We start from the raw sequence: 25,014 nt of genomic DNA, 5'->3' as shown, positions 1-25,014 counted from the left end.
TAAAAAATAACCTGAGACAAAAGATGTATACAGGTAGAGACAACAGCCAGGAGTCACTTTGAGTCATGTCTTTTGAGTAACGTGATTCAAGCTCCTCCAGATTTGATGGTCTCCTGGCATGGCCTCTGGACTTTGTGAGCGCAAGCACACAAACAAGATGCGACATAGACATTTAAATCAATGATACAAAATGACTACTATGATTTTCAAAACATACAACAAAAACTAATTTATAGCTTTAATTTGAGTTTAGTTTACATTGTCTTTTTTTATTTTATCTTATTTTATTTTCACCCTATGCATGCTTCTTATCATTATATGATACTGTTTTATGTTTCATGTTTTATGTATGCAGCAAATTACTAAGGCAAATTTCTAGTAATGTGAAACCTCTTCACTTTGTTCTGACTCTAAACAACTTTGTCCTCAGGTGTTAACAGTCCACATACAGTTAACAGACAAACACCTCGGTGTGCTTTCTCGCACCTCCCATCAGTACTCAGAAAACACGATATTTAACTGTGTTAAGTCACACTGTTTGTGTGTGTGTGCGACTTAAATTCAAAGCATTGGCTCACATTGTCATTGTAGATGGAAAACCCCATGTGGGTGAGGCGGCCTGAAGGAGCAGATTAGATAAAAGTATGGATGTCTGCCACAGAGGGACATTCCTCAGAGTGCAGGGGGATTACAGAGACGCTGGCGCTCACACATTGTCTTCATTACTTGCCTTCGCTATATCAGTCAGTCTCCAATTAACAGGCTGCATTGTCTGCAGGATTAGGAGCGGCGGGACAAACCCCACACGCCCACAGGGAGAACTCACAACAGCTGGCACAGGTCTTAATCCTGCTCAACATGTGCTCCAAGAGCGAGTTCACCATAATCCAGGTATCGTGTATCCAGAAGGACTTGAATTTAGAGAGCAGCACTTGAGTGGAGGACTTGAAGAATGTGGAGGTTCAGGAGAGGAGATTCTTTTACTCTTTGATGAAAGATGTATTAAAGTATATGACAAATTTAAGACATCTCTTGTTAACCTTTTTTGTCTCTTGTTTAACCCCTTATAATTAACACTTGCTCAACTCCATGCACACAGTTTGGCCTGCAGCTCCATCGAACCCTGTTTATTGTGAAATTCTTTGGCTGTGACACATGACTTTATAATAATTAAAACAGGCAGGTAACTGTCACATAAATATATTAAGTGAGTAAAGGCATGCAAATCAGTATGCAAATGAAGCTGCATGTCATGTTATGACTTATGATCAAATCACTGTGAGTGAAGCTACAGGCGGAGAAATTAAACCAAAACCACATAAAGACGTTCTCAGATGATGTGTGTAACCACGGTAACCTCGGCGATCAGAGAACTTCACTGTCCTGTCTGAGCTGAGATGATGTGGTCAAAACTCTTATGTGGTTCTTTTTAGTGGTGAACTGCTGGATTGTGACAAAGTCTTGGGCTAGAGGATGACGTTTAAAGGACAGGAAGGAACACAGAGGTCCTGTGAGAGAATCATGAAGCATCTCAGTGAGCAGGAGGAGAGACAACAATAAACATAAAATATGTCTAATGGGGCATGATGTCTACAAAAGGATGTAAATATTTATGAAAATGCCAGTCAATACCCTGATCATGTCTGGGTTCTCAGTCAGGTCACGCAGCAGCATCTCTGCGAGATGTTTAACCCTCTCTCTCATGTGCCTCCTGGGTGCCGCCGCGCAGCTGCTTGGCATCGAAAAGAAGGACGGCCATGGTCCCACGGCCTGGCAGGGAGCCCGAGCAGACTCAGGAAGTGTCTGGTTGTGGAGTTGGAGGGGGGTAGAGGGTTGGGTGTGTAAGGGGAGGGGGAGGGGGGAGGGGGGTTCACAGGGTACAGGCACTCCCTCCCTCCCCCACCACCACCACTCCTCCATTCAGCTCCTCACCTCAAAGCATTAGTAATGCATTCCTCCAGTCCAACAACAAGCGGAGTAATTCAATTTCCTCGACAGTGAGGCCGTGTGAAATTTCATTTGCCTCTCCAGGTCTCTGTGGGTTGTAAAATCCTCCGAGCCTCTGTCATGCTTACATTTGTGTACTGCTTTGTTTAGTCCCCCCACCCCTCACATAATAAACAGCAGAGGAGCCAAGGAGATGATGTAATCTTTATATTCAGAGTTTAGTTTGCCAAAATAAGTACAAACAAAGTGAATTTACTGCCAGAAATATGCACATTCGAGTATTTTTGTACTCTCAAGACACTGAAGAAATGATTTATGAAGATTAAAGTAGAAAAAAAACTAATCCTGCTTGCAAATTCTCACACAATCTATCCCAAAATCCCTGTGAGAGGTCTGTATTTTGGGTGACAGCAGCTGGCTGGCGCTAAGGAGGAAGTTGACAAGACCAGACTGGTGGCCCCGGCGCTGACACTGACCCCTCGCCTGCTGTCGGCCGAGGGAGGTCACAAACACAAGTCGGCCTTTCTGCTCCGCTCGGAGGGATCTGCATTCATCATGTCGAAGGTCACTGCGCTGGTGTCTGCCTGGATATAAATACCAACGCACACAGAGAAATCTGGAACATTCTTTTAAGGAAGGGATTGAAAAAAAAACATCTTCAAAACTGGGATTTATACAGGGATAATGAAGGGACTTCCCTAAAAATGCAGGAAAACTATCCACATAACATCCTGTTCTTTTTGCATTGTAATGACATCAACATTTTTTTTTTTACACCGTTAGTTAAGCTACTTTTTGTCCAGATGACCAGTATGTGAGGTCCCCCCTCAGTTGTCTGACTCCTGAAGGCAGCTGAATTTCATTCAAATAATGTCTAATACAATATATGTATTTGAATAGTAGATAGATAATCAAAAAACAGTATTATTAATATACTTTTATTATTAATAATAAAAGTAGCAGCTCTTATGCCGACTTTGTGGTCCTATATATTCCACTGAATATTCTTGCTTAGTAGTTTTAGTATGTTGGAATATATAGAATAGACACAGTATGCAAAGTACCAGGATGTTCTATCTATTTGTCTTTTGTAGTATTAAAGCTGGCCTACTCTTCTGGAAATTCTTACCCACAATCCCTTGTACAGAGACACATTATGGTCTCTGAGATCTTTTGTTGTATTTCACATAAAACTACTTTTTTATTTAAATGATGTGAACAACAGTTCCAGGTGACACCTGGCCCAGTCAGCCAGAACATCACAGGTAAGTATGGAAACATTTAGTGCTATTGTTTATTTAAGTTTTACCCAGACCCACCCACTGAGGTCTGTAACCACATATAAACCATGTTTCCCCACCAAACAGTTAGAACTGATGAAGCTGCTTGGATGAGCAGTGAAACGTCTTCAAGAAAACTCTACAAGTCCAGACGCCTTGCTTCAATCTTCTCTACGTATGATGACCTGGACTGAGAATCTTCATCAACATATGTTATAATTGTGTTCAAGTTGCATGCAATAATGTGTGCAACATCCTCTGTTAAACCGAGATCTGCTAACTGTGGGAACCATCTTAATACTCGCCGTCATGTTTAATGACCTGAGCGTCGCTCCATGGTGTGTTATCCTGCGGATGTCCATCAGAAGACTGTATGCTGGGCTCATAAAGGTGTGAACATGGTCAGCAACAATACTCGTGGAGGACTGCGGTCCTTAAACCAGACTCAGTTGGTATCATGTGGCCCAAAGTGTGCCAAGAAAACCTCCCCCAAATCATTACAGCAGCAGCAGCCTGAACCACAGACACAAGGCAGGATTGATCCATGATCTGAGCTGACTGTTGGCTGTTTACATGTTGCCTTTATGAGCATGTAGACCTGAATAAAGAGCTGGAAAATGTGTAACTTACAAAAAAACGTCACTAGATGTACATCCTGAAGTCATAAAGATGTGCCCTCTGTGCTGTGATCTCACAGCTGCCCCTGTGTGGTGAGGCTTCGCTGCCATCTAGTGTCTGATCCCGGCATTCCTGACATAGGGAATATAGAAACACATCAATAAATCCAGCAGGTTGCTGTGCTACAGTTATTATTTTTTAATTTTAAAACACAGCATTCAAGCTCAATATAACCACAGCTTTTACATGTACACATCTTAGAGATTGCAAAAATGATGTATATATAAAAAAAGATGACATCTACAGTGTTTTTCCCCCACAACAAATTCAATGAAAAAATGAAAATCTATTTACCGTATTCACATTAATGCAGCAACACATTGTTTTGCTCTGATTCTAAAATGAAATTTAAAAAGAAGAAAATCAAATAAACTAAGAATTTTAAAGTTGAAGTAAAATAAGCTTTTCTTTAAAAGAAATTTAAAAAAAATCCTGCAATTTCTTTTTCTTCTTTTCTTTGTAATCTGTACAATAGCATTGCATAACAAACAACAAAGAGAATATGACTACTACGGCATGAACAGGAAGAACTGCATCAGTGTGATAACAGAGCGTCAATGATTTGGAAAAAAAAAAAAAGGGTCAGGCTCATTTTCTCTGTAAAAGACGTTTGAAAAAAGATAGTAGAGGAGTTGTGCTTAACTTGTTGGCACAGTCTCAACATCGCTTTTGCACGAGTCACGAAGCACAAAGAAGAGAAGCGAAGTGGAGGCAGCAGAACATCTCAACTCCATGTTTGTCATGCCGAGGAAAAAAGGTTTACAGTCAACACGAATCCCTTTCACAGCATCCGCTCACCCTTTTCTACTATTTTTTCCTTTTAGTAATAAATGCTAAAACACATTTGTGAGACGCTGCACTGCCAATGCGATCCCTGGAGATAAGCACATTTTCACACGAATTTAGGCTCCTGTTGTGTTTTGAATAGGGCAGGGACAAGGATCTATGCGTGCGTTTGTGTAGATACTTTCCAGTTCTGTTAAAGTTGAGCAACATAACAAGCAGTTAGATGAAGTCTGCAAATTACCTTAAAATGTGTAGCAATGTTGCAGAAGAAAGAAGAAGAAAACATCCTCTTGTCTGTAAAACAAACTGCTTCCAGTAGTATAAATATTCTGACTGTGGTTTTGTCATTTTTTTGATGAAACATCCTCCCATCCTGAGACCAATGCTGCTGCTTCTGCTGCTGCTGCTTTTTCACCATGCAGCCAAATCAAATCACAGCTTCACAATGTACAGTCATGGCTTAATAAAAATGCCACAGGAAGGAAAAAAAAGTTTCAGAGGACTGTAAGACGTGCAAAACTGGTCCCAGACATCAGATTTAAGACAACAACAAGTCCTGAAAGTGTGTATGTGTCATTTACAGTAAGGTTTTGAAGTGTAACTTTCATCTAACCTAGTCTGATCTGTGTTTTGTGTGTCTTCCCCCGTGTGTAAGGCATGTCTCTCGCTCACAGTAATGATACAGAGTGTGTGTGTGTGTGTGTGTGTGTGTGTGGTGCTTACAGTACTTTACAAAAACAACCAGTAGTCATCAGTGCTAGTCTACCAGCACCTCTGGAGTCCTCTGCAGTGCCTTGTTAGATGTGACAGTGCATGTCATGGTGCGTTCATGTGTAAAAAGGAAACTGGAGTTTAAAAGTCAGTCCGGGCTCCGTCACGTCAGCCGAGTTGTCCGGAAACTCGAGAAAAATAGAAGAAGTACCTGCACTCCTGCTGTGTGAGGTGACATTTAATGGATTTCCTCAAGTTAAGCAGCAAGTGAAAGCACATTTTGGAGAGGATGAAATGTGTAAAAAGAAGAGCTGATGGCTGAGACGTCAGTGCTGCAGGTGGGATGAGCCCAGTGGTGTCTAATGCGCAGGAGGGTTGTTGGGATCTGGTCGGCTGTTGGCCAGGTACTTCGCCCGCATGCTGGAGGTGTACTGTGGACAGACACAAGACATTCAATCATTAAATCATTTAACTCCCGATTGTTGAGAGAATATTTTTGTGTATCTCAATCAGGTTACATTCACTGTGTATTTTTTCTTTCTATGTAGGATTTTCTCCTCACTATCACACCTTAAATGCTTTGATGAAAAAAAGAAAGAAGTCCAAAAGCAGCAGTGGAGGGTCATAAATAAGGGCTAGACATGCACAACAAAGCAAAAGTCATTCCACAGATCAGAGAAAATCCCACACAGATTTCCTGGAATCTACAGGGATGTTCAAAAACACAACTACAGAACACAAACACATCAGAGGGGCAGTACAAATAATAAAAAAACAGCTAAATTATTGCCCTTCTTGCTGTTGACCTCCGTGCATGACATTCATGTACACTCAGGATGCACCCATGCATTTGTTTTATATACAAGTGATACAAGCACAGAAGGGCTGCATTTCACACTCCTGTGTTGTTGTGACCCCTCAGAGCCATTCAGACAGCCTGTTGAGGATGTGAATGCTGAAGACACACGACTCACCATGTATGTTGAAATATGTGTCATTTAGCAAAGCGAACATTGCTTTTCAAACGTCTTACATTGTACAGATACACTGATCAGCCACAACATTAAAACGACTGATTATTTATAGGCGTTGCTCCATATTGACATGACAGCATCACACTGTTGCTGCAGATTTTGTCGGATGTACATCCATGAGATCCGATTATCTCACTGCACTTGGACATGCACTTGGATGTCAAAAGGGAGGGATATAAGGCAATCAGAATCAGAATCAGAAATACTTTAATAATCCCAGAAGGGAAATTGCTTGATGAGTTAACATGGAGTTATTGAGATTTGGACAAAATGATGCCCAGACAAAGTGTGCAAGTGTCATATTCTTGTTTGTCACAAGCTTATTTGCTAAGCAAATAGAAACAAATCCCATTGAGTTTTTGTACATTAAACCATTGCCATACTAACTTCAATGCTGCCCTTCAAGAATACATCCTCTCTGCTGGACTCTGTTCTACTGTGTTGCTGACCTTGGAAAATGCTAATAATGGTCTGTCATCGACAGCTGTAGACAGCCATGTTCGTTGGAAGAGATGGCTACCAGGATGGACTATGGGAGAATGGTGAGGTAGGTGAGGCAGTGTGGAGTGCTTATGTGGTTATAAAGGAAAAGGAGGTGGCTTTATTGTTATGGCAGATCAGAGTATATTTGTAAGTTTAATGATTGGAGCTCTACTGTCCAATAATAATTATGTGTGTGTGTGTGTTTAATGACTCTTATTTTGAAAAGATAAAGCACTAAGGAAAAAAAAAAAATCAAACCGATATATTTACATTAAATGCAGGTTATAATCTGTAAAATGTATTATTTATTTTTAATGTGGCATACGTTTAGTCATAATTATATTATTTATCATGTATGTATTAAAAAGCAATCGTTTTATTATTTAAATACTAACTACTAGCTGCATGTGGTTTATGATATTTTCCCCTTAAAATACTGTGTTTTCCGACTAATAATTTTCAGACTACCAAATTATTTTTTTAAATGACCTAGAAACCTCTCAACACTGATGAACGTGCCTTAAAGAAAATTAATTCCACAAAATGCAGCAAGAACAACAGCAGAAAATAAAAAGTAAAGAGCTGAAAGGTCAAGCAAAAGTCGAAAAAACCTATTTAATTTACTTTAAATCCCCTTAAACCCAGGGATCAGGACCAAGCAGATGATCAGCAAAATGGTTTAACTGCTTCATAATTGCCATTGACTCAGGTCACAATGAGCCTCAGGGCTCAACGCAGCTTCACATCTTTCCTCCCAATACATCTGTGTTGCAGGAGACATGCAGCCTGGGGCCACGGGAGACAAACATCAGGTGGAACACTTAGCAAAAGTCAGGACAAGGTGGGAGCAGGGGTGCGGAGGAGGAGGGGGGGTTCCATCAGCCCTGGTGGGACCTAAATAATAGATAGTGAGTAGAGCTGGGAGTTGGGGAGGTGGTACAGAGGAGGAACAGGCCAGCAGGTGGAGGAGGCGGGCATGTTTTGTACCTGTTAGTATAGCAGATGAGGTTACCAAAACGATCTTGAACTCTCCGAGGGCTTTAACTGCCAGCAGTGACCGCTGTTACTGTCGGCGGCAGTCAAATACAACTGTGTGGATTCGCAGAAACAAAACAAAACAAAAAAAAAGAAGAGAGTATAGAGCAGATACACAAAGCAGTGTCGAGGTCGAGGCAGACACACAGACACCAGGGAGAGCAGGATCTCTGGTGGAGGTTCAGGATCTCAGGTGTGAGGCAGGAGGGAATAACTGAGGCTGTGACACTAACATCTCTTTAAACAGAACATTCTTGCACACAGTCTGTCAGACAAACAATAAACCACACACACACATAGCATGTATGGCGCTATTTGTCTGCACAAGGATCAAATTATCCTTTTAAAATGAGCATGATATGCATTTTCCCAGGTGACAGTTTGACACCAAGGTCGGTCAGTCACAGGGCTGACACCCACAGTAGAAGCAGACGACCATTCATACTCACATACACCCCTGTGGGGTAGACTGAAAGCCACAACTTAATCTACGTTGGAGCTCTTCACTGATCCATGAAGGGAACAAAAAACTTTGACTTCCTCTTTGTTAAAAAGGTGAAGTACACAGCCGAGAGGTTCAGTATATCACTCAGAACAGCAAAGGTAAAGCTGAGAGAAACAGGGGTCCTCTGAACTCAGGAACTAAACCTGGTGGTGCGGACAAGTCACCTCATTCACAGAAAGTTTCCACTGCAGGATTTCCCCCATTGTGGGTTTTCTTAATCTTAGTCTTAGATTCTGCTTAGTTTATTGTTTCATGTTGAAGCTAGTCACATTTGAGTTTAGCCAATCGGTGAAGAGCCCTGCAGCTCTCAGGGCTGCTCAGAAGTATCTACCCCACATTCAGGACTCTTCTCTCCTCTGAAAACAGCTGGGAGAGAGAGCGCCTGGTGGGGATGTTCTGACTGTGGCCTGATGTGGCCCAATATTTCCTGCTGTTAGTCCTAGGGTGTCCAATATTCAATTAAATCCAACATGAATATTACATTGCCCCATCTGCTTAACAATTAAAGTGATCTAGTTTAGTTCCTGAGTTCCAAAGCTCCTGAAATATTCATTGGTTGCCAGAAAGGGCTAAAAGTCAGTCCCTCAATAAAAAAAGGCTGCCAAATGACCCAGAGGTGTCCACATGTTTTCACAGGGAATGCAACACTTACAGAGGGTGGAGGAGACTCCCTTCCAATCAGGGGTGTGTTTTCACAGCGTGAGTTCTGGAAGTTGGCGTTCTGAGCCCTGGATGGAAAAAAAAAAACACACACACACACAGATGAGTCCTCACACTCGCTGTATGCATGAAAATGACAAACTAAAGGCTTTGGGTTTCACAGCTGGATTGCGACAGCTGCATCTGTTGAACACAGAACGCCTTTCTATAGGAGCTCCTGAGTACATAAAGTATCAGCCTCACTGTACAGACTGACATGTTAGGAGTGTTGTCTTACATGTACTCTGTGACGGGGGCGTTGCTGACAGTGTGTGCCGCAGCAGGGATGGAGGTCTCGCTGCCGTAGCTGCTACCACAGCTGTACAGGCTTGGCATGTGGACCCGGTACAGGTTGTCGTGGTTTTGCCTCCCTCCGTGGCTCAGGGACTCGTCCTCGCTGTCGTCATCGCTTCTAAAAACAACACAACAACAACTACAGTGTGAAGCAATCACCACCAGAGGGAGCACCTGCTCCACATCAATAATAGGCATATAAAGTGGTCACATTTATTCTCAGTCACGTTTTGATTCAATTTCCTCACTGCCTCCGGGAGAGAAAACAATTCTCAGCTGTTTGAAGCAAAGATTGAGTTTTACCGACAGACACGTGTAATTATATGTACATATAACCCCAACAACTGTCAAATAAAAGCATCCTTTTGAAGATATTCAGATGTTTTCTTTTCAAACAGATAACTATAATGCAATAAACAAAGTCAGTAAAAACAGAGCACCAGTGACATCATGGAGCCCGGCTCCCTCTAGTGTCCATGGCACCCACTGGCACTTTCCTGCATATTTAATCTATGAGGTCACAGAATCACATTCTGTGCACTTTACGATCTGCACAAGATACCATATAAACCATATAAATGGCATATATATCACTTTCAAGCTGTAGATCCAGATGGGTTAAAATAATTAGGAGTAAAACAGGACAAGCTTAACAGGGACCGCTGAGGAAAAACAGGCTGGTAGGGTATAAGCCGTTGCTTTATGACAGGAAGCTCCAGCTGAGATCAAACTGATGAACATGCCCCCCCAATGATAAGGAGGGATCAGTTAATTATGTGGAGCAGCTGAGCTGACTGCTGCGCCTGGGAAACCGCTTTCCTCATATAGGTCCTGCAAACCTTATCTGCTGCTAATAGGACAAAGAAATCAGTCCGACTTCACCCTTCTGCTGCAACACCAGCTCAGGCAGCAGTTGTGATAGATTTAGGCCAGAGCGGCACAATTAAAGAGGGGGATAACGGGAAGTAATGCATTTGAGGAAGCAGCTGGAACCTCCTGGACCTATCCCAGTGGTAAACACAGCTGCTCTTTGAACAGCAAACAAACATAAGTGCTTGTCACAAAATAATTTTCCTGTCACTTTGCTTCATAGCCATGCCGTGTAAAAAACAAAGAGGGAGAGAATCAATTCTACAAAACCATAAGTAATTAATGGGTTTCGTCTTGAATTATTTCTCACTGTATACACGGTCCTCAGCTTAAAAGCTTCCGTGCTGCCTCCTCTGTGGTTGTGAGTGGGGATGTCTTACCGCCTGCCCCGCCAGGTGTGAGGCACACTGCACACGATCGAGCTGAACATAAGAGCGGTGATGAAGGAGAACAGCACGAGGTAGATGAGGCCTTCCAGTCCATCATAACACAGTCCCGTCATGGCCTGGACGTAGTCCTGCAAGAGAAAGACGTGCACATTTGTTTATGTATCACTGAGGAGAAAGAATCTGGGTTCTGAAAAATGCATCTGCTGTGATTTCTCATTTAAACTAGGTCAAACACATGAGCTCACAGTTGGCATTGTTACCTACGCTCCACATTAGCATGACTGTGAATTTCCATTCTGCATTTTCTGCAGGGCAAGAAATAGATTTTGTATTTCTCTACCTCATAAAATAATTGTGTACATGTTTTGAGACAAGAAAGTTTGCACGTTCGCCCGGAATTTGGAAGCAGCAGAGGGCCAAACCTCCAAAGCTTATCCGAATGCTTGTCGTTCAGCCAGCTTCATAAATGGTACACAGCCAGCATCAGTTGGATGAGAACTTGTATGCAGGAAGGCAAATGTTATTTATGGTGACAGGTGTAGTCAGCTGCACGGGCATAAAAAGACGGGGTTGCTTTGTACAACCGAGCTGCGCTACAAAGACGTCACAACAAATCAGTGCACGGGCTCCCCGTTTTACATCAGACACTGAGCAACCTTGCAGTATTAAAGTCTCAGTCAGTTTGTTAGTCATGTCCGCTCACCATGTGCAGGCTGCGGCAGTCCACCAACGCGGTGAGTTGATGTAGGCTGATCTCTGTGGTGTTCAGTATCCCCTGGATTTCCTCCAAATTTCCCTGGAAGTCAATGAAGAAAACACCACAAAACTGTTAAAAATGGCTCAACTCTTGCACAACAACATGAAAAGAAATTCCAATTAGTTTCGTGTTTCGTTTCCTGATTAATTCACTGATTATGCATTCAACACACATTTATCAGGAATGTGTCTTTTCGTCAATACATAGCGGCTAGAGCTGAGGAAGCAGATTTTAATGTATGATACATTTTAAATGGTGGGCCTCGCTTTCCGCCCCCCCTTGGGTCCCAGTTTCAGCTCTGTCAAAAAAAAAAAAAAAAACACGTCTGATTGCCCGATAAAAAAGAAAAAAGTTTCCACAACCTCAGCGAATTTCTCTGTGTGGGTATGTGAAGTGAAATACGCATCTCTCTCTCTCTCTATTCCCAGTGTCAGCTCTCGTCTATACCTCTGTCAACACAGCGCAAGGACCGACGCTGGACAATACTGCTGTGTTGTATTGACAAGAGCCCAGTGAAAGCCCATAATGGGACATAATGCACGTCCCAGGTGTTCGGTCAGCAGATCTTTATGTGGACAGGTGTGCCTCACTTCTCTGTGGACATTGTGTCACTGCAAGCGGCCACCCTGTGATGTGGCACTTGTATCGGAAACGTACGTTGGTTTGTTTATACTCTCTGGTGGCAGAGCGTAGCAGTTCGGACACATCGTCCTGCATCTCCACTAATGCTTTGTGGCTCCCGGAAAGCTTCTGAAAAACAAGAAAGAAAAAAAAACAAACGCTGAAGCAGATATGCACATCTGAAAAGTATTTCTTGTCAGGTCATCACAAGAAGCCTTTGGTAACCATCTCCTCTAGGACGCCTTGCGAAAACATCCTAAGGGTGTATAGATGTGAGGTGAAAGGTTTTATATAGTATACTATGTATATATATAGCTCTTATTTATATGTGTTCTAACAATAGGTGCCTGGACTTCAGTAGCACTCAAACGTTTTGATTTATTTATGCAGCTAGATAGTTAGTCCATTAAAGAAGACCATAGGCTCGCAGTGAAAGTGACATTCTGTACAACATGTCATACAAAGGCAGGCGCATGCTATCAGCACAGACACACAGGAAAAGCTGTCTGGCTGGCAGAATGGGAAGTATTGTACTGAAGCATGGAATAAAAGTCTTTTTTTTCAGGCCATGAGAGTGACTCACTGTGCCCACTTACATTCTTACTAATTACAAGGTCATACACCAAGCAGAGAAAACATAATACTGTGCTTGTTGAAATTTTAGAATAGTCTAGAACATAGTTTAAAAAATAAACAAACCTGCTGGAAAGGATTGGTTTGTTCCAAACTGCAAATAAGGTAGTACTGCAGGATTTCTGGAAGACAGAAAGAGCAGAACAGGATGTGTTAACAAAGTCACAAAGGATGTAGAGCAGGGGTGGGCAATCATCTTTTTTTTTTTTTTTTTTTTTTTTTTTTTAAAGGGCCCGGGTCTGGCCTGCAGGACGTTCTTTGCCCAGGACTGATGTAGAGCTACAAACAATAGGATGACACCATGTTGCATTTGTTGAACTTTACTGTAGTTAAATAAAGATTACATATATTTATGAGCTAACTAGTTAGTGACATGACTGACAGGTTTCTGAAGAGCCAAACGGTTGCTGCCTCATAATTAGAAGCCGCTTATGCACATGTCCATCACCTATATTTACAGTGACTGGAAGTTAGATGCTGCCTGTCCCCATAGATCTCCAATTAAAATGTCCAACTTCAAAACAGAAATAAACAATCTTTTAGGTGTACTGGGACACTGGCAACAAGGAGATGATCAGAACCTCCAACATCAACTCAAAATGGCTCTTCAGAAACCTGTCAGTCATGTCACTAACTAGTTAGCTCATAAATATATGTAATCTTTATTTAACTACAGTAAAGTTCAACAAATGCAACATAGTGTCATCCTATTGTTTTAATTCAAGTTCCTCAAGTGGCCACTTGAGACCGGATTTAAAAGTGAGTCAATCCCCATAGACCCTTACTATGGGGACTTGACAGCAGAAATAAACATGTCTACAGTGTGGTATGTAGACACTATCTCAAGGCAATTCCAACATTTACATCATATTAAGGCTTAAAGTTATACATATTTAGGTATGTGACTGCTTTGACTGACAAACGGTTGCTGCCTCATAATCAGAAGCTGCTTATGCACATGTCCATCACCTATATTTGCAGTGACTGGAAGTTAGATGCTGCCTTCCACATTGAGATTGAAACCACTCGTGAAATGTGAATCATACCTGTAAAATCTCATCTACATCATTGCTGTGTTTTGTTATCTACCTACGACCTGACCTTAACAATGCCACACTCCTAGTTCAGAGTGGATGATAACAATGCTACTGATAAATGTCAAGTGGTTGGCTGGAGAGCCTGTTATTAAGGACTAGGACTAAGGACTAAAGAGCTTGTACTTTTGACACATTGTTATCAGAAAAATATGAATTTCATGTTTTTAAACTGCGATAGCTCTTTTTTTTCATGCATCGCTGTGCTTTGCCTGCCAGAGTCACTTGTTCTGCCACTTCTGTTTTGTTCCAGGCAAGAATCCAGGAGGCGTTTTATTTCATTTCACAGTCCTGTCTCATCGTGTTTCCTGCTGCCTCGTTATGGCTTGACTGCTACTGTAGCCGCTCACCGGCTAATCCTGACCTCGAAATGTTCCAAAAGAGCAAAGTTCATGCTAGCTCTAACAGTATGAATGAATGTGTTTTTCTCTACAATGCTTGAACAACAACAACAACACACTGCCAAACAGAAGCTTTACCCTTCTTACTTCCTGCTGTTAAAACAACACAAAGAGCTGTTACATCATATCTGGCATTATCAGTAAATTACAACATGACTAAACTCATGTGCTGCTCACAGTACGCTGTGAAGGCAGTAATTAAGGATTTCTCATGCTATTACCAGCCACTTCAAACTCACAGCAGTGAGCGTGACTCAGAAGCACTGCAGAACAGCTACGTCCACAAATACAAGGTTGGGAGAGCGCCCGGCGACGACCTGACACATGGTGTTAGTGACGTCCAAACTTACGGCTGTGTCAGGAGTTTTCCTGCCATCACACACAGCTGAGAATGAGGAGAGAGTTTCCGGTTTTGGAAATGGACATATAATGTGAGCTTCTGTCCTACAAATACACACATGAATATCAGGAAGAGCAGATTTCCTGATGTTTGGAAAAATGTGGAACTCTTGATGCATCATTATGAGGCAATTTTCAGTATAATTTTAGCTAAAAAGATGATTCATAGTTTTCACACATCTCTTTCACATTGTGCTCAAAGTTACTTAAGAACTTAAGAATGTGTTCTGCTCTTCTGTGAGCCCAGAATAAAGAACAAGACAGGAGTATTGTTCTGCTTTATGATCAGTGTGATTGACTGAAAAACCGTGGCTTCAGGCTATGGTCACATGGTAGGGTGTTCTTTGGAGACATGTCTCTAAATATTCTCACATATCCAGGTCATGTTGTATCAGAGACCTAAGAATAAGGCAACTCCATGTTTCAGAATTCCTCAAAGTCATTTCCTTTCTGTTATTTTAGAGATTTGGTGGTAGAAGATACAAGGTTGGCGGTTCGATTCCCAGCCCTGGCTGCATGCTGATATCTGTGTGAGACATTTTAACTAATGGTTGTCCCACTGTGTGACTGTGAAGCTGTGTGAGCTCCTTGAGTGGGTGGTAAAGTGCCACATAAATGCAGACAGTGCTGTTGCTATCATTTATAATGAAACAAAACCAGAGTAGCAGAAATACTGACTTTTCTCTCACTGTCTGTTTGGATTAGGACCCAATTGTGTGATATAACTGAAGAGAAGGTACAAAAAAAGCAGTGAGGGGTGTTGTTAAAAGCCTGTTCAAGAAAACATAGCAGCCATCCAGGGGAGGAAAACAATAAATCCAGTATCGTAATAACACACTTGGTTCTATCAAGAGATACGGGAGGGGAAAAATATACACAAAAAACCTGGACAAGATAACATATCTTGCACTCCTTCATAGTGTAATCCGTTTTAAATCAATGTGCAAATTTATCATAATTACACTGAAATGTTGTTAAAAATTTCATTACAAAAACAAAAAAAGCATTTGTGTAAGGGAAGAAAACAGAACAGAAACCCCCACACTGCATAAATCATCCTCGGGGCAAAACAGCATTAAAGCTGGAGTGTAATACAGTTCAGTGGATACAGGACAGCACACATTGTTAAAATTAACTATACTACACAGCAGTTACAGCTGATGTCCTGAAAATAAAACTCCAACAGTGGCCCTCCATAGTGGTTGTATTTCTCTCATTTTTTCCCCCTGTGGACTGACAAGGGTTAAATGATTCTATGATCCTCTTCTCTACTGCTTTTAACTCCCTCACACACACACAATCCCAAGGCACTCTACCATCTCATCATGGGACAGATTGGGCAATTACTAAAATGAGACCTGTTAAGAGTGAGAGGCTTCTGTGCTGTTTCAAAAGGCAGCCCATTGCCCTCCTGACCCCGCCACAATCAGTTTTAGAGGCTTTTTATAGGGCCACAGACAAAACCAGGCTTTGGATAGGCAATAAACAATAATTTTAACATGAATACATGAATACTCAATGGAAGAGATCGTACCTTGATTGAGGACTCCATACTGGTCTGCCACTTTGGTGACATATGTATCAGGAGCAATACAAAAGTCACTGGAGGTCTAGGAAAACAGATACAAAAAAAGACACTTCCTCAGTCGAACAACTTTACAGACAGTAAATGCACCGTCATCTTTGATGTCATTGATTGAAGCTTTAAATGCGACAGCCTGCCTCAATCTGTGCCTGCAGCCATCACACACACACACACACACACACACATAAAATAAGCACATTTAGGTGTGAATGCACTGATTCATCTGCAGAGGAGGAAATCCTCCACACGGATATTTAATTTGCATAAATAAAGCTTAGCAGTCATCAACATTTTTCATCCTCCTGGAAGATGTCTGTTTAAACCAAGTAATAAGAGAACAAGCAGAGAATACAGTAAATGTCAAGGTTTATGATGATTGAGTTTGTATGATTTATTATGATGTATTGTGGATTTTAATAGTTTGTGGCCTCCATGAAGCAGCTGCTTTGTCCTTCTGCTGTCATTTTATAGCCACAGTGTTAATCCCAGCTATTTGGCTTGTGATCACACGTCTCAATCACCATCATTAGTGTTGAGGAAAAACTGTATGAGTGACCAGAAGATTGTGATTGTACACTGTAACGCTATCAAATATGACATTTGTGCAACATGTACTTGTAATTACTAACAATTTGAGGGAAAATGTCACACTTACCGCAGGGGTGTCAGTAAAACACTGGACTGCTTTGTGCTTTTATAATGACATTTTAACTTGACTCTTTAACTCTAAATTGGGCATTTGGTTGATGTGTATCAACCAATTACACCAAACTGTAAGGCTGTACCTGGAAAACAGCATCACTCCGTGATGTAGACACTTACCACAGAGACAGCTAACTCAAGCCCCAGGGACACCCAGCTGATTACCAGAGCAACCACGCCAAATAAGCACACCCTGGGGAGAGAGCAAGAGGAGGTGCCCTTGAAGTAGGAGTAGCAGTTGTAGAAGCACTGTCATACACTGTTGAAGGTTGAACGCCTAGTCATGCATTAAATTGAAACAGTTTTCTTGGGTAATATCCAAACACGGTGTTCAAATTGGAGAGTTTTGTAGCTGCTCTAAAGCAGAGCTGCAAACGATAGGTAAATAACCTGTCTCTATTATAAACACAACTTTATAGGGGAAAAAAATCCCTTTCACAAGAAGGAAAAAAAACTAATCACTGCAAACTTTCAAGAAATTTTTAAGAAAAAAAATAGTCACAGTTTTTCTTGTTTGAAATATTATCAGTAATAATAAATAAATAATGTGCATCCTTTCCAGTAAAGAAATAATAGACAGAACAACTTACAGAACACTATTACTGTGGGTGTAGCCACATTTTTGTTTTCTTTAGTGGACTTGCCTAGAATGACTGCCTAACATCTACATATTATAAACATAAAGACTGTCATTGACTTAAAATAGGCACAACTGTAGAGGTAACCATCACCCAGTGCCATTCATAATCATGAAAATGGTGATGTAATTATGATATCATGCTTATGTTAAATGACTTGTGACTGGGGTGAAATTTTATGGAGTGTGAATTCATCCCGACTAAATTGTAATGACAAGGTGGCCCTGATGATTTCTGTGTGTGTGTGTGTGTGTACGGTGATAAACACTCGGATAAAATGATTTCTGTAGGCGGAATCGTGTGTTCTTGTGACCATGATCTCGTGATAAGACTCACCCTATAAGTGTTCCCTTGGAGTTGCGAATGAGGCCAAACAGCACCAGGAGGCAGATGAGGATGTCAAACAGCAGCAGGGCTATGTAGCCAAGCCACCTGTGAGGACAAAATGTCATTACCAACACATGCCCGAGATCAGCACCATCTCACATTAACAGATCCCTCACACGAAGTTCATCTGCAGCCACTATGAGATCAGACATATAAGACAGACTTTAAACTCATCCTACTTGTGTAGTGCAAGTGCCTTCAATTTGTGCCACCTCTGTTTTTCAGTCAGCCTCTGGCATCCGGTGCATAGTTATGATTTTAAGCACACGCTCAGTGTAACCCAGAGGGACTGCTACAAGACTGCCTTCAGTATTTTTTAACAAACTGGGAAACTCAACACAGGTTTGAGTGTCAGAGCAAGTAAGCTACCTAATAATATGCTGAAAGTCACAACATGACTTCCTACTTCTGATTCACTCAGACATTTTAATGCAGAAACCAAAAGTGCAACATTAATGCAAGCCAGCATGTCATAAAGAAATATGACTGGTTTCTGCCACTGTCATTTCCATGATTCGTGTTCAGACTCAACTGGTTCGTTCTTACCTATACCAGTCAAACAACTCAATCTTGACGGCCAGCTCTTCCAGGGAGATGTTCGTGTTGTCCCAGAAGGGAATCTCCACCATCTGTCTGACTAGCTCATCCAGCTGGCCCTGCAGCTTTTGGATGATGGACAGGTAGTCTGCATGCTGCGCATACTGGCTCTCAAGCTGTTCTAGATTGTCATCCACTGTCTGGTTCAGTGAGGATGTACTGTCATATACCTAAGAATCGACACAAGGATGAATATGGTGATGAGGATTCAATGCAGAGTTCCAATAAAACCATGGATGCTCATGGCAGAAGGGGCAATGAATTATTTAACACGCTGGTATAATTTGCGCTCTTGATCTTACCAGCTTCTGCACTCCAGTGATTGTGCGGTTAGCATGGCGGAGGGAGTACGTCAGCCGATTCACTCCATCACAAGTCTCGCCGTTCCCATAGAAACCAACGGCAATGCCAGCACTGAGGGGAGACAAAAGGGAAGGGGAGGGAGGGAGGTTGGGGAGATGGGGTGTTGAGGAGGAGGGATTAGCTAAAAAAGACACCGAGAGGAGACAGAGAAGAGAGCGAGCGAGGGGCGGGGGGGGGGGGGGACAGCTAGGCAGAGAGAAAGGCGTGTGAACTCTGCGTTAACCCTGTCGGTGCAGACCCCAGTCAACGGGCTCCTTTCAGCTTCGGCAGAAAGACCCCATACAGAACCATGGAAACCATGGAGGAATGGACCAGCTATGCCCCCAAACCCCACACCACAGCTGACAAAGGCTGTACTGAGGCAGGAGATCAGCTCTCATGTGCACAGACAGGCCTCAAGTTGCAGGAAAAACGGCTCCGTCAACTGCATGGGCAACCGTTTCTATAGTATATCAATACAAAAAAACAATCACAATTATTTGTTTTATCATTTCGAATAGACAATTTTTCTATTGCTTTGCTTTGGAAAAAAAAAAAAGGTTCAGCACTGCTTTATCTTCCTGTGCGGCCAGTGTTGATCTTTTTGGTAACACACATTCGATGCCAGAGTGGATTTTTATCAAGTGGGATGATGATAAGCGAATCACTTCGAGCTAAGTTCAACAGCGTTCAGCCAACAGCCCTCGGTGGATCAATGGGTTTTCCCTCTTCCTGGAGAGCAGCTAATCTCTTCCTCTCACACTCTGCAGTGTGAAAAAGGTGAACGGGAGCAGCGACACAGCAAAAAAACAACCCAAACACCCCGCTGCAATATCAAGCCTGTGGAAACTGCTTTATAATATTTAGGAAAACAAGCTAAGAAAAGACAAACAAAATTCAAGATTATCCTATTATCGGTAATGTTCTTTGTGCAGTGATGCAAAGTGCGGACTCGCTGTCAAAGAACAAAACAAAACAAAGCACAGAAATGTGTGATCTCTGGGTTTTTCCCCGCTTCTACTAAAACATTTGTGCGTGGGTACGAGCGCACACAGATACAGTGATTGTAATGCAGTTCTTGTACTCATCAGGTCCCCAAGCTCTTTGTGCTAGTCTGAATCAACTGCGATTGCTCCCCAGTGGCCCATCAACACGAGGAGCAGGAAAACAGGAAACAAATGTGGTGTTCAAGGACAGAAAGCATGTCCAGATGGTAAATTCTCACACGAGCCACTTAAAAACAACAAAACTGAAACCAATCTAAGAACCTGCAATGCTACTGTTATCTGGGTGCACATGAATATGCAGCGGTGGGAAGTACTGCCTTAAAAGAGTAATAAAATCTACTGAGGAAAAAAACTGAGGACACTGACCAAAACTGCACAGCTGCAAAATGTAGATATGTTGAATTTATGCCTCCCTGAAGGGGCTGTAGGTTGGTCTTAAGGATAAAAATGGGCAGGAGGTTTCAGAACAGTTCTGACGTCTCTACTAAAATACCCTTTAATTCTAAATAATGTCATTCTGACCACCACATAATTTACAAACCCTGCTATTAACAGTTTCTGGCTGTTGTCCCACCTCCTCCTATTACATCATCATGTATGAACGAATGTAAAATGGCTAAAATGAACAATATAATTGGTAAAGCCATCTTTGTGAGTATGTCTAAGCTAACAGCCTTAAAAACCTTCTGGGAAACGATGACACAGACAACACAATTCACTTCATGGGTCTTTATAGCTGTGTCCCAATCCAAAGGCTACATCCTCTTCCTTCTTTTCCTTGTAGAAAAGTATACAATGGGCGGATCTAACATATCCCAAGATTCATTGCGCACCAGTGGTGGCTGGTTGTTTGACAACAGGAGCAGAACTTAATGATAGGTTTTCCTCAGACCAGTCTCACGAAAACAAACCTAGGCCTATGAAGCCCCACCTTTGTAGACTGCATCCTTCCGAGGATGCACAGTCCCTGAATGGAGACACAGCTCACGTGTCCTGACGCATCACCGCTGATATAACCAAGTGATTTACATCTTTTCCGAAGTCCAGTAGAGTTATTGGTTCTACACTAATCCAGCTTTTACAGCCTCTGTAAGAGATACCACCACACAAATGACTCTTTGGCTCATTATATGTTGTTGTTCTAGACGTTTGTTTTGAGTCAAGTCTGCCGCTGCATGACTAGCACACGCTGGAAACACAGAACTAAACTAAAAAAAAAATAAAAATGGATGAGTCTCATGGCTCAACCCCATTATCTAGGTATACTATAATATATCACTTATTTCTCTGTACCCCGAGATAACCACATACACAGACATGGGTGCTGAACTACAGCAATCAGCATCATGCTGTCCTGCTCTCTGTGTACAGATATGTGACTGTCATCTACGTCATTCTGATGTTCTCAAACAATCCTGATAAAATGAATCGTGTTGGGGAGTGTAAAAAAAAAAAATCACAGTCTGAATTACCACCACCTAATCTGTGTTTATACTCACCTACAAACAAGTGTGGCGATGATGACACACCAGGCCGTGCAGCAGCAGTCAGCATTGGGCTGCTCTTCATTTTTGCTCCGTCGGCAGCACAGCCAAATGGAATAGAAGAGAAGGAACAAGAGGTCCAGAGCCAGACAGGCGAGCGCCACACCTCCCAGTAGCAGGATGGACTGATGGGACAGAGGAGACGGAGTTATGGAAACTTCATAGTGGTTTCAGGTCAATAACAGTAGGGTTAATAGGCGCTTAGAGTGTCCCACAGAGGAAAACCACACAGTGTGCCTGTAGAAATGAAACATGTTCTTATCTGTATGTTGCACTACAACCATTTATACATTCACACTTCCAAGAAAAGAAGGTGTTTTCATTTTAGATGAAGCACTGAACAGCCTGTTTATTAAACACTATAAAAACAGAGCCAATTGTGGACTGGTACCCTGGAGACAAGTGAAAAGAACCACAATAAAACACTTGCAAGAGGGTTTTACAAAGGGATATAAGGATAAAAAGAGAGACAAACAACTCAAAAAGAACACAACCAATCTACATGTATGTACTGTAACATCACTACACTGCACAGGCTGGATTTTAGATCTAGCAGAAGGGTGATATAGAGTGATAGTTAAACCTCTCAGCTAACTGTGGCACGTCATATGTAGGTCAGACAGAAGGCCTCCGAGTTCACTGTACACTCCTGAGGATTCACGGCTAGGGCAGATTTCCATCCTCTTCTGTATTGTTGTTCCATTTGTTCGGTTTTCTTAGCCATGCATCACAGTCAATGACACACCCTGATGACCTCTTTATCATAGTGAGGGAATTCAATCATGGGAAACCAATGAACAAACCTCAATAAAAATCTTGACAGCACAGTATGTGATGAGATTAGTCCTATGACTAATCAGACAGAAACACTGCTTCATCCAGGCGCTAAAATTAATATGGTACACCACTTCCGTATCGTCTGTGTAAGGAGGTGAGAGTGACAAATGCACTCAAAATTGCATCATCAAGATGTAGTCAGCTTAACCATTTAACCATCTGGACAAGTCAAGACTTCCCCTGAAGCCCAAGAGTGGGAGCAGCACATTGACAATAATAAGCAGCCTGTCATCACAGTAGGTTACTAATTATGGTTTGTTGTAAGCTGGCCCAGTGATGACCCCCTTTATGTGCTGCACTTTCCATCATAAAGGAATGAGACAGTATGCTCTGATCTGCATGGGTGCATTTTAATCTAACATACATTACATTCAATTCCCAATTGTTGTTTACATTGAACTTCTAGCTGTGCACAGTGGGTGCCACACACGCAGCTGCAGCCATTATCTAGCCAATGAACCCCTCCTGTGTGTACCAGGAAAATACTCCTAATAAAGCCTGAAAGAGCTGGACTAGAACAACAATGAAGTGCTACAATGGCGGTCCACAACAGGTACCATATATGCATTCTCTGAAATATTCTTTGTCCATCCGTCCAACTAAATCATAAATCCAGAATGCAAATATCAGGTACCTGTCAGTCCAAGTGAACGAGGATATGATCGCCATTGCATGTAAGGTTGCTCTCATTTTCATTTCAAGATTTAACACATCACCATAAACCACAGATGCATGTCTGGAACACGTCCGCCCAGTTCTCAGTAACTGTGCTTTCACTTCTCGATTTTCTGAAGCACTCTTCCACAGTAAAAGGGAACACAGTAATCTTATGACAAAAACAACTAGTTACTCCTCCGCCCTCAATAGTCTGAAAGTACCATGCTGCATAATCACCCAGAGCCTTTTAAAAACCACAGATTTGGTAATGACGCATTTTCCAACAGAAACAGCATAAACAAAGCCAATTCAAAAAAGATTTTTTTTTTTAACACGAAATGATGTTGGTACATTTACCTCTTCCTCAATATGTGATTAAATAAACTTAGCAGACACCAGATTAGGAATAGCTGAACCAGCTTTTTCCACAGAATTAGGATTGCTTAAGGTATTACCCAACTTCTGTCCTCCTAGCTTTCACAGATGCTAAAATGCTGGTTTGTTAAACATAAGCTCAGAGGAGCTAAAGTTAACACTGGGCCATCTGACATACGAGACATCTCCGTCTGACTTAGAATCACTCAACAGTGAAGAATGACCCGCAACTAGCGAGGAGTGACAAAAATTCCAAAACAATTGGCATCTAGTGCATTAATAAAACATCACTAAAACATGTACACTATCTAATATTAAACATGTGAACAAATGCTATGCTGTTTCCCCTCCCCCGTTCTGAGCTGCTCATCCCACTTGCAGACTCTTCTTCTCTTCTTGACCTTGGCCACCAGTTTAACCTCCTTAATCGGAGTTCATTTTTCCACTTCAGATTGAATCCTAATGCACATTGTGTGGTATACCGATCACAAGTGAGGGATATAATATTTAAGGAAAAGGCCGGATCACCCTAGTGCCAGCTGGCTATGTGTCTGGAAAAGGTCAAGACGTACATACAACAGCTACACACAGATGGTGACATGGATCAAAAGGTGAAGAGAGGTAACAGGTGCAATTAGGTCATCTGTCACTCTCTTTTTGAGGCCCAGACTTGTGCAAAGTATATTCTCCTAAAAGGTGTGTGTGTGTTGTGTAACTTTACCTGTTGATACGTCCAATCCTCTGGTCTGAAATCACTGCTTGTTTGCTCGAACTTTAAGTTGAAATGGGGAAGTCTGTGTAGCAGGTTCACCCACCACGGTGGAGAGTAGCTAACCACTGCTGCCATGGCCAGAAAACGTCAATGAGATCCACTCAGCAGACAGACAAGCAAGGATGCTTCACACTGTAAACAAGCAGGGGGGAGTCCACTTCATACAATCTGTCTGTATCCGGGATGGAAGACTAAAACAAAACAAAACAACAGTGATCTAAAATATGAAGCTAGCTTATGTTACAGACATAATTCTACCTGGTAATAGTTAATGTAGACACTTTGCAAATAAAACATTTCTTTATACAGATAAATGGTTAATGAATAAGTACTTTACACGCTGCCAAAAACACATCATCCCATTTTACTTCAGTTAGTACTAGCATCGCTAACCTGATAGCTAGTGTCTTGCTAACTAGTCGCTAAAATGACCCTAACCTTAACAGAGTTAGTTACGTTCTTAACCAGTCAAACTAACTAGGACTAATGTTGTCGCTATCAGGGATCCTGCTCTAATGTTAGCTATGAACCCCAAAATCACAATATCCATCTAAATATAATAATTTCAAACAAACTGCAGTAGCAGCTAGTTATACCCGTAATGTAGGTTAGCAAGGCGTCAAGTCTGCTAACGTTAGCCGGTTTAGCTGCTGGTTAGTTCAGTCCGTTGAGACTCGAAGGCGAATAACGAGAAGAAGTCTCTTTTGTTTCCCTTGACATTCTGGTCTGCGGTTTGTTACATCCTGCTTTGTCGATCCAGTTATTCCTCACTTCATCTCTTGTAGTCTTTTACTATAGTAACAGCACAAACAAGCCACTCCGAGTGAGACATCCATCCGGTGATCACTGGAGCACAGGAGAGAAGAGCCAACACGGCGATTGTTCACGACATTCTCCCAGCTGGCAGCCAACCCCGGCCCCGGCCAGCACAAAACCCAGCTCATCGGCGTAAACA

At 42.0% G+C, this 25,014-nt stretch overlaps 1 protein-coding gene across 3 annotated transcripts; it reads right to left on the bottom strand.

Moving 5' to 3' along the window:
• Positions 1-3,870: 3,870 nt before the first annotated feature.
• On the bottom strand, positions 3,871-25,011 carry ttyh3a (tweety family member 3a). 3 transcript variants are annotated; one of them, XR_003671062.1, is made up of 16 exons: positions 24,656-25,010; positions 24,009-24,250; positions 21,374-21,543; positions 18,828-18,939; positions 18,475-18,695; positions 17,878-17,973; positions 17,024-17,096; positions 16,151-16,226; positions 12,789-12,844; positions 12,126-12,218; positions 11,415-11,507; positions 10,703-10,839; positions 9,397-9,570; positions 9,112-9,187; positions 4,200-5,833; positions 3,871-3,977 (listed from the first exon to the last, which is right to left on the bottom strand). XR_003671062.1 is itself a non-coding variant. In XM_028411349.1 (15 exons), exons 2-15 carry the CDS (start codon positions 24,132-24,134, stop codon positions 5,762-5,764), a joined length of 1,575 nt encoding a protein of 524 aa, XP_028267150.1. In that variant the 5' UTR covers positions 24,135-24,191; positions 24,656-25,011; the 3' UTR covers positions 4,020-5,761. The 3 variants fall into 3 exon arrangements, 2 of the variants coding, with proteins under 2 accessions (XP_028267150.1, XP_028267149.1); XM_028411349.1 differs by lacking the exon at positions 3,871-3,977 and having other exon boundaries at positions 4,020-5,833; positions 24,009-24,191; positions 24,656-25,011; XM_028411348.1 differs by lacking the exon at positions 3,871-3,977 and having other exon boundaries at positions 4,020-5,833.
• Between the last annotated feature and the right edge of the window lie 3 nt (positions 25,012-25,014).

Source organism: Parambassis ranga, chromosome 8 (assembly GCF_900634625.1).
Source record: "Parambassis ranga chromosome 8, fParRan2.1, whole genome shotgun sequence".
NCBI classification, from domain to species: Eukaryota; Metazoa; Chordata; class Actinopteri; family Ambassidae; genus Parambassis; species Parambassis ranga.
This window is presented reverse-complemented; position numbering and strand designations above follow the sequence as displayed.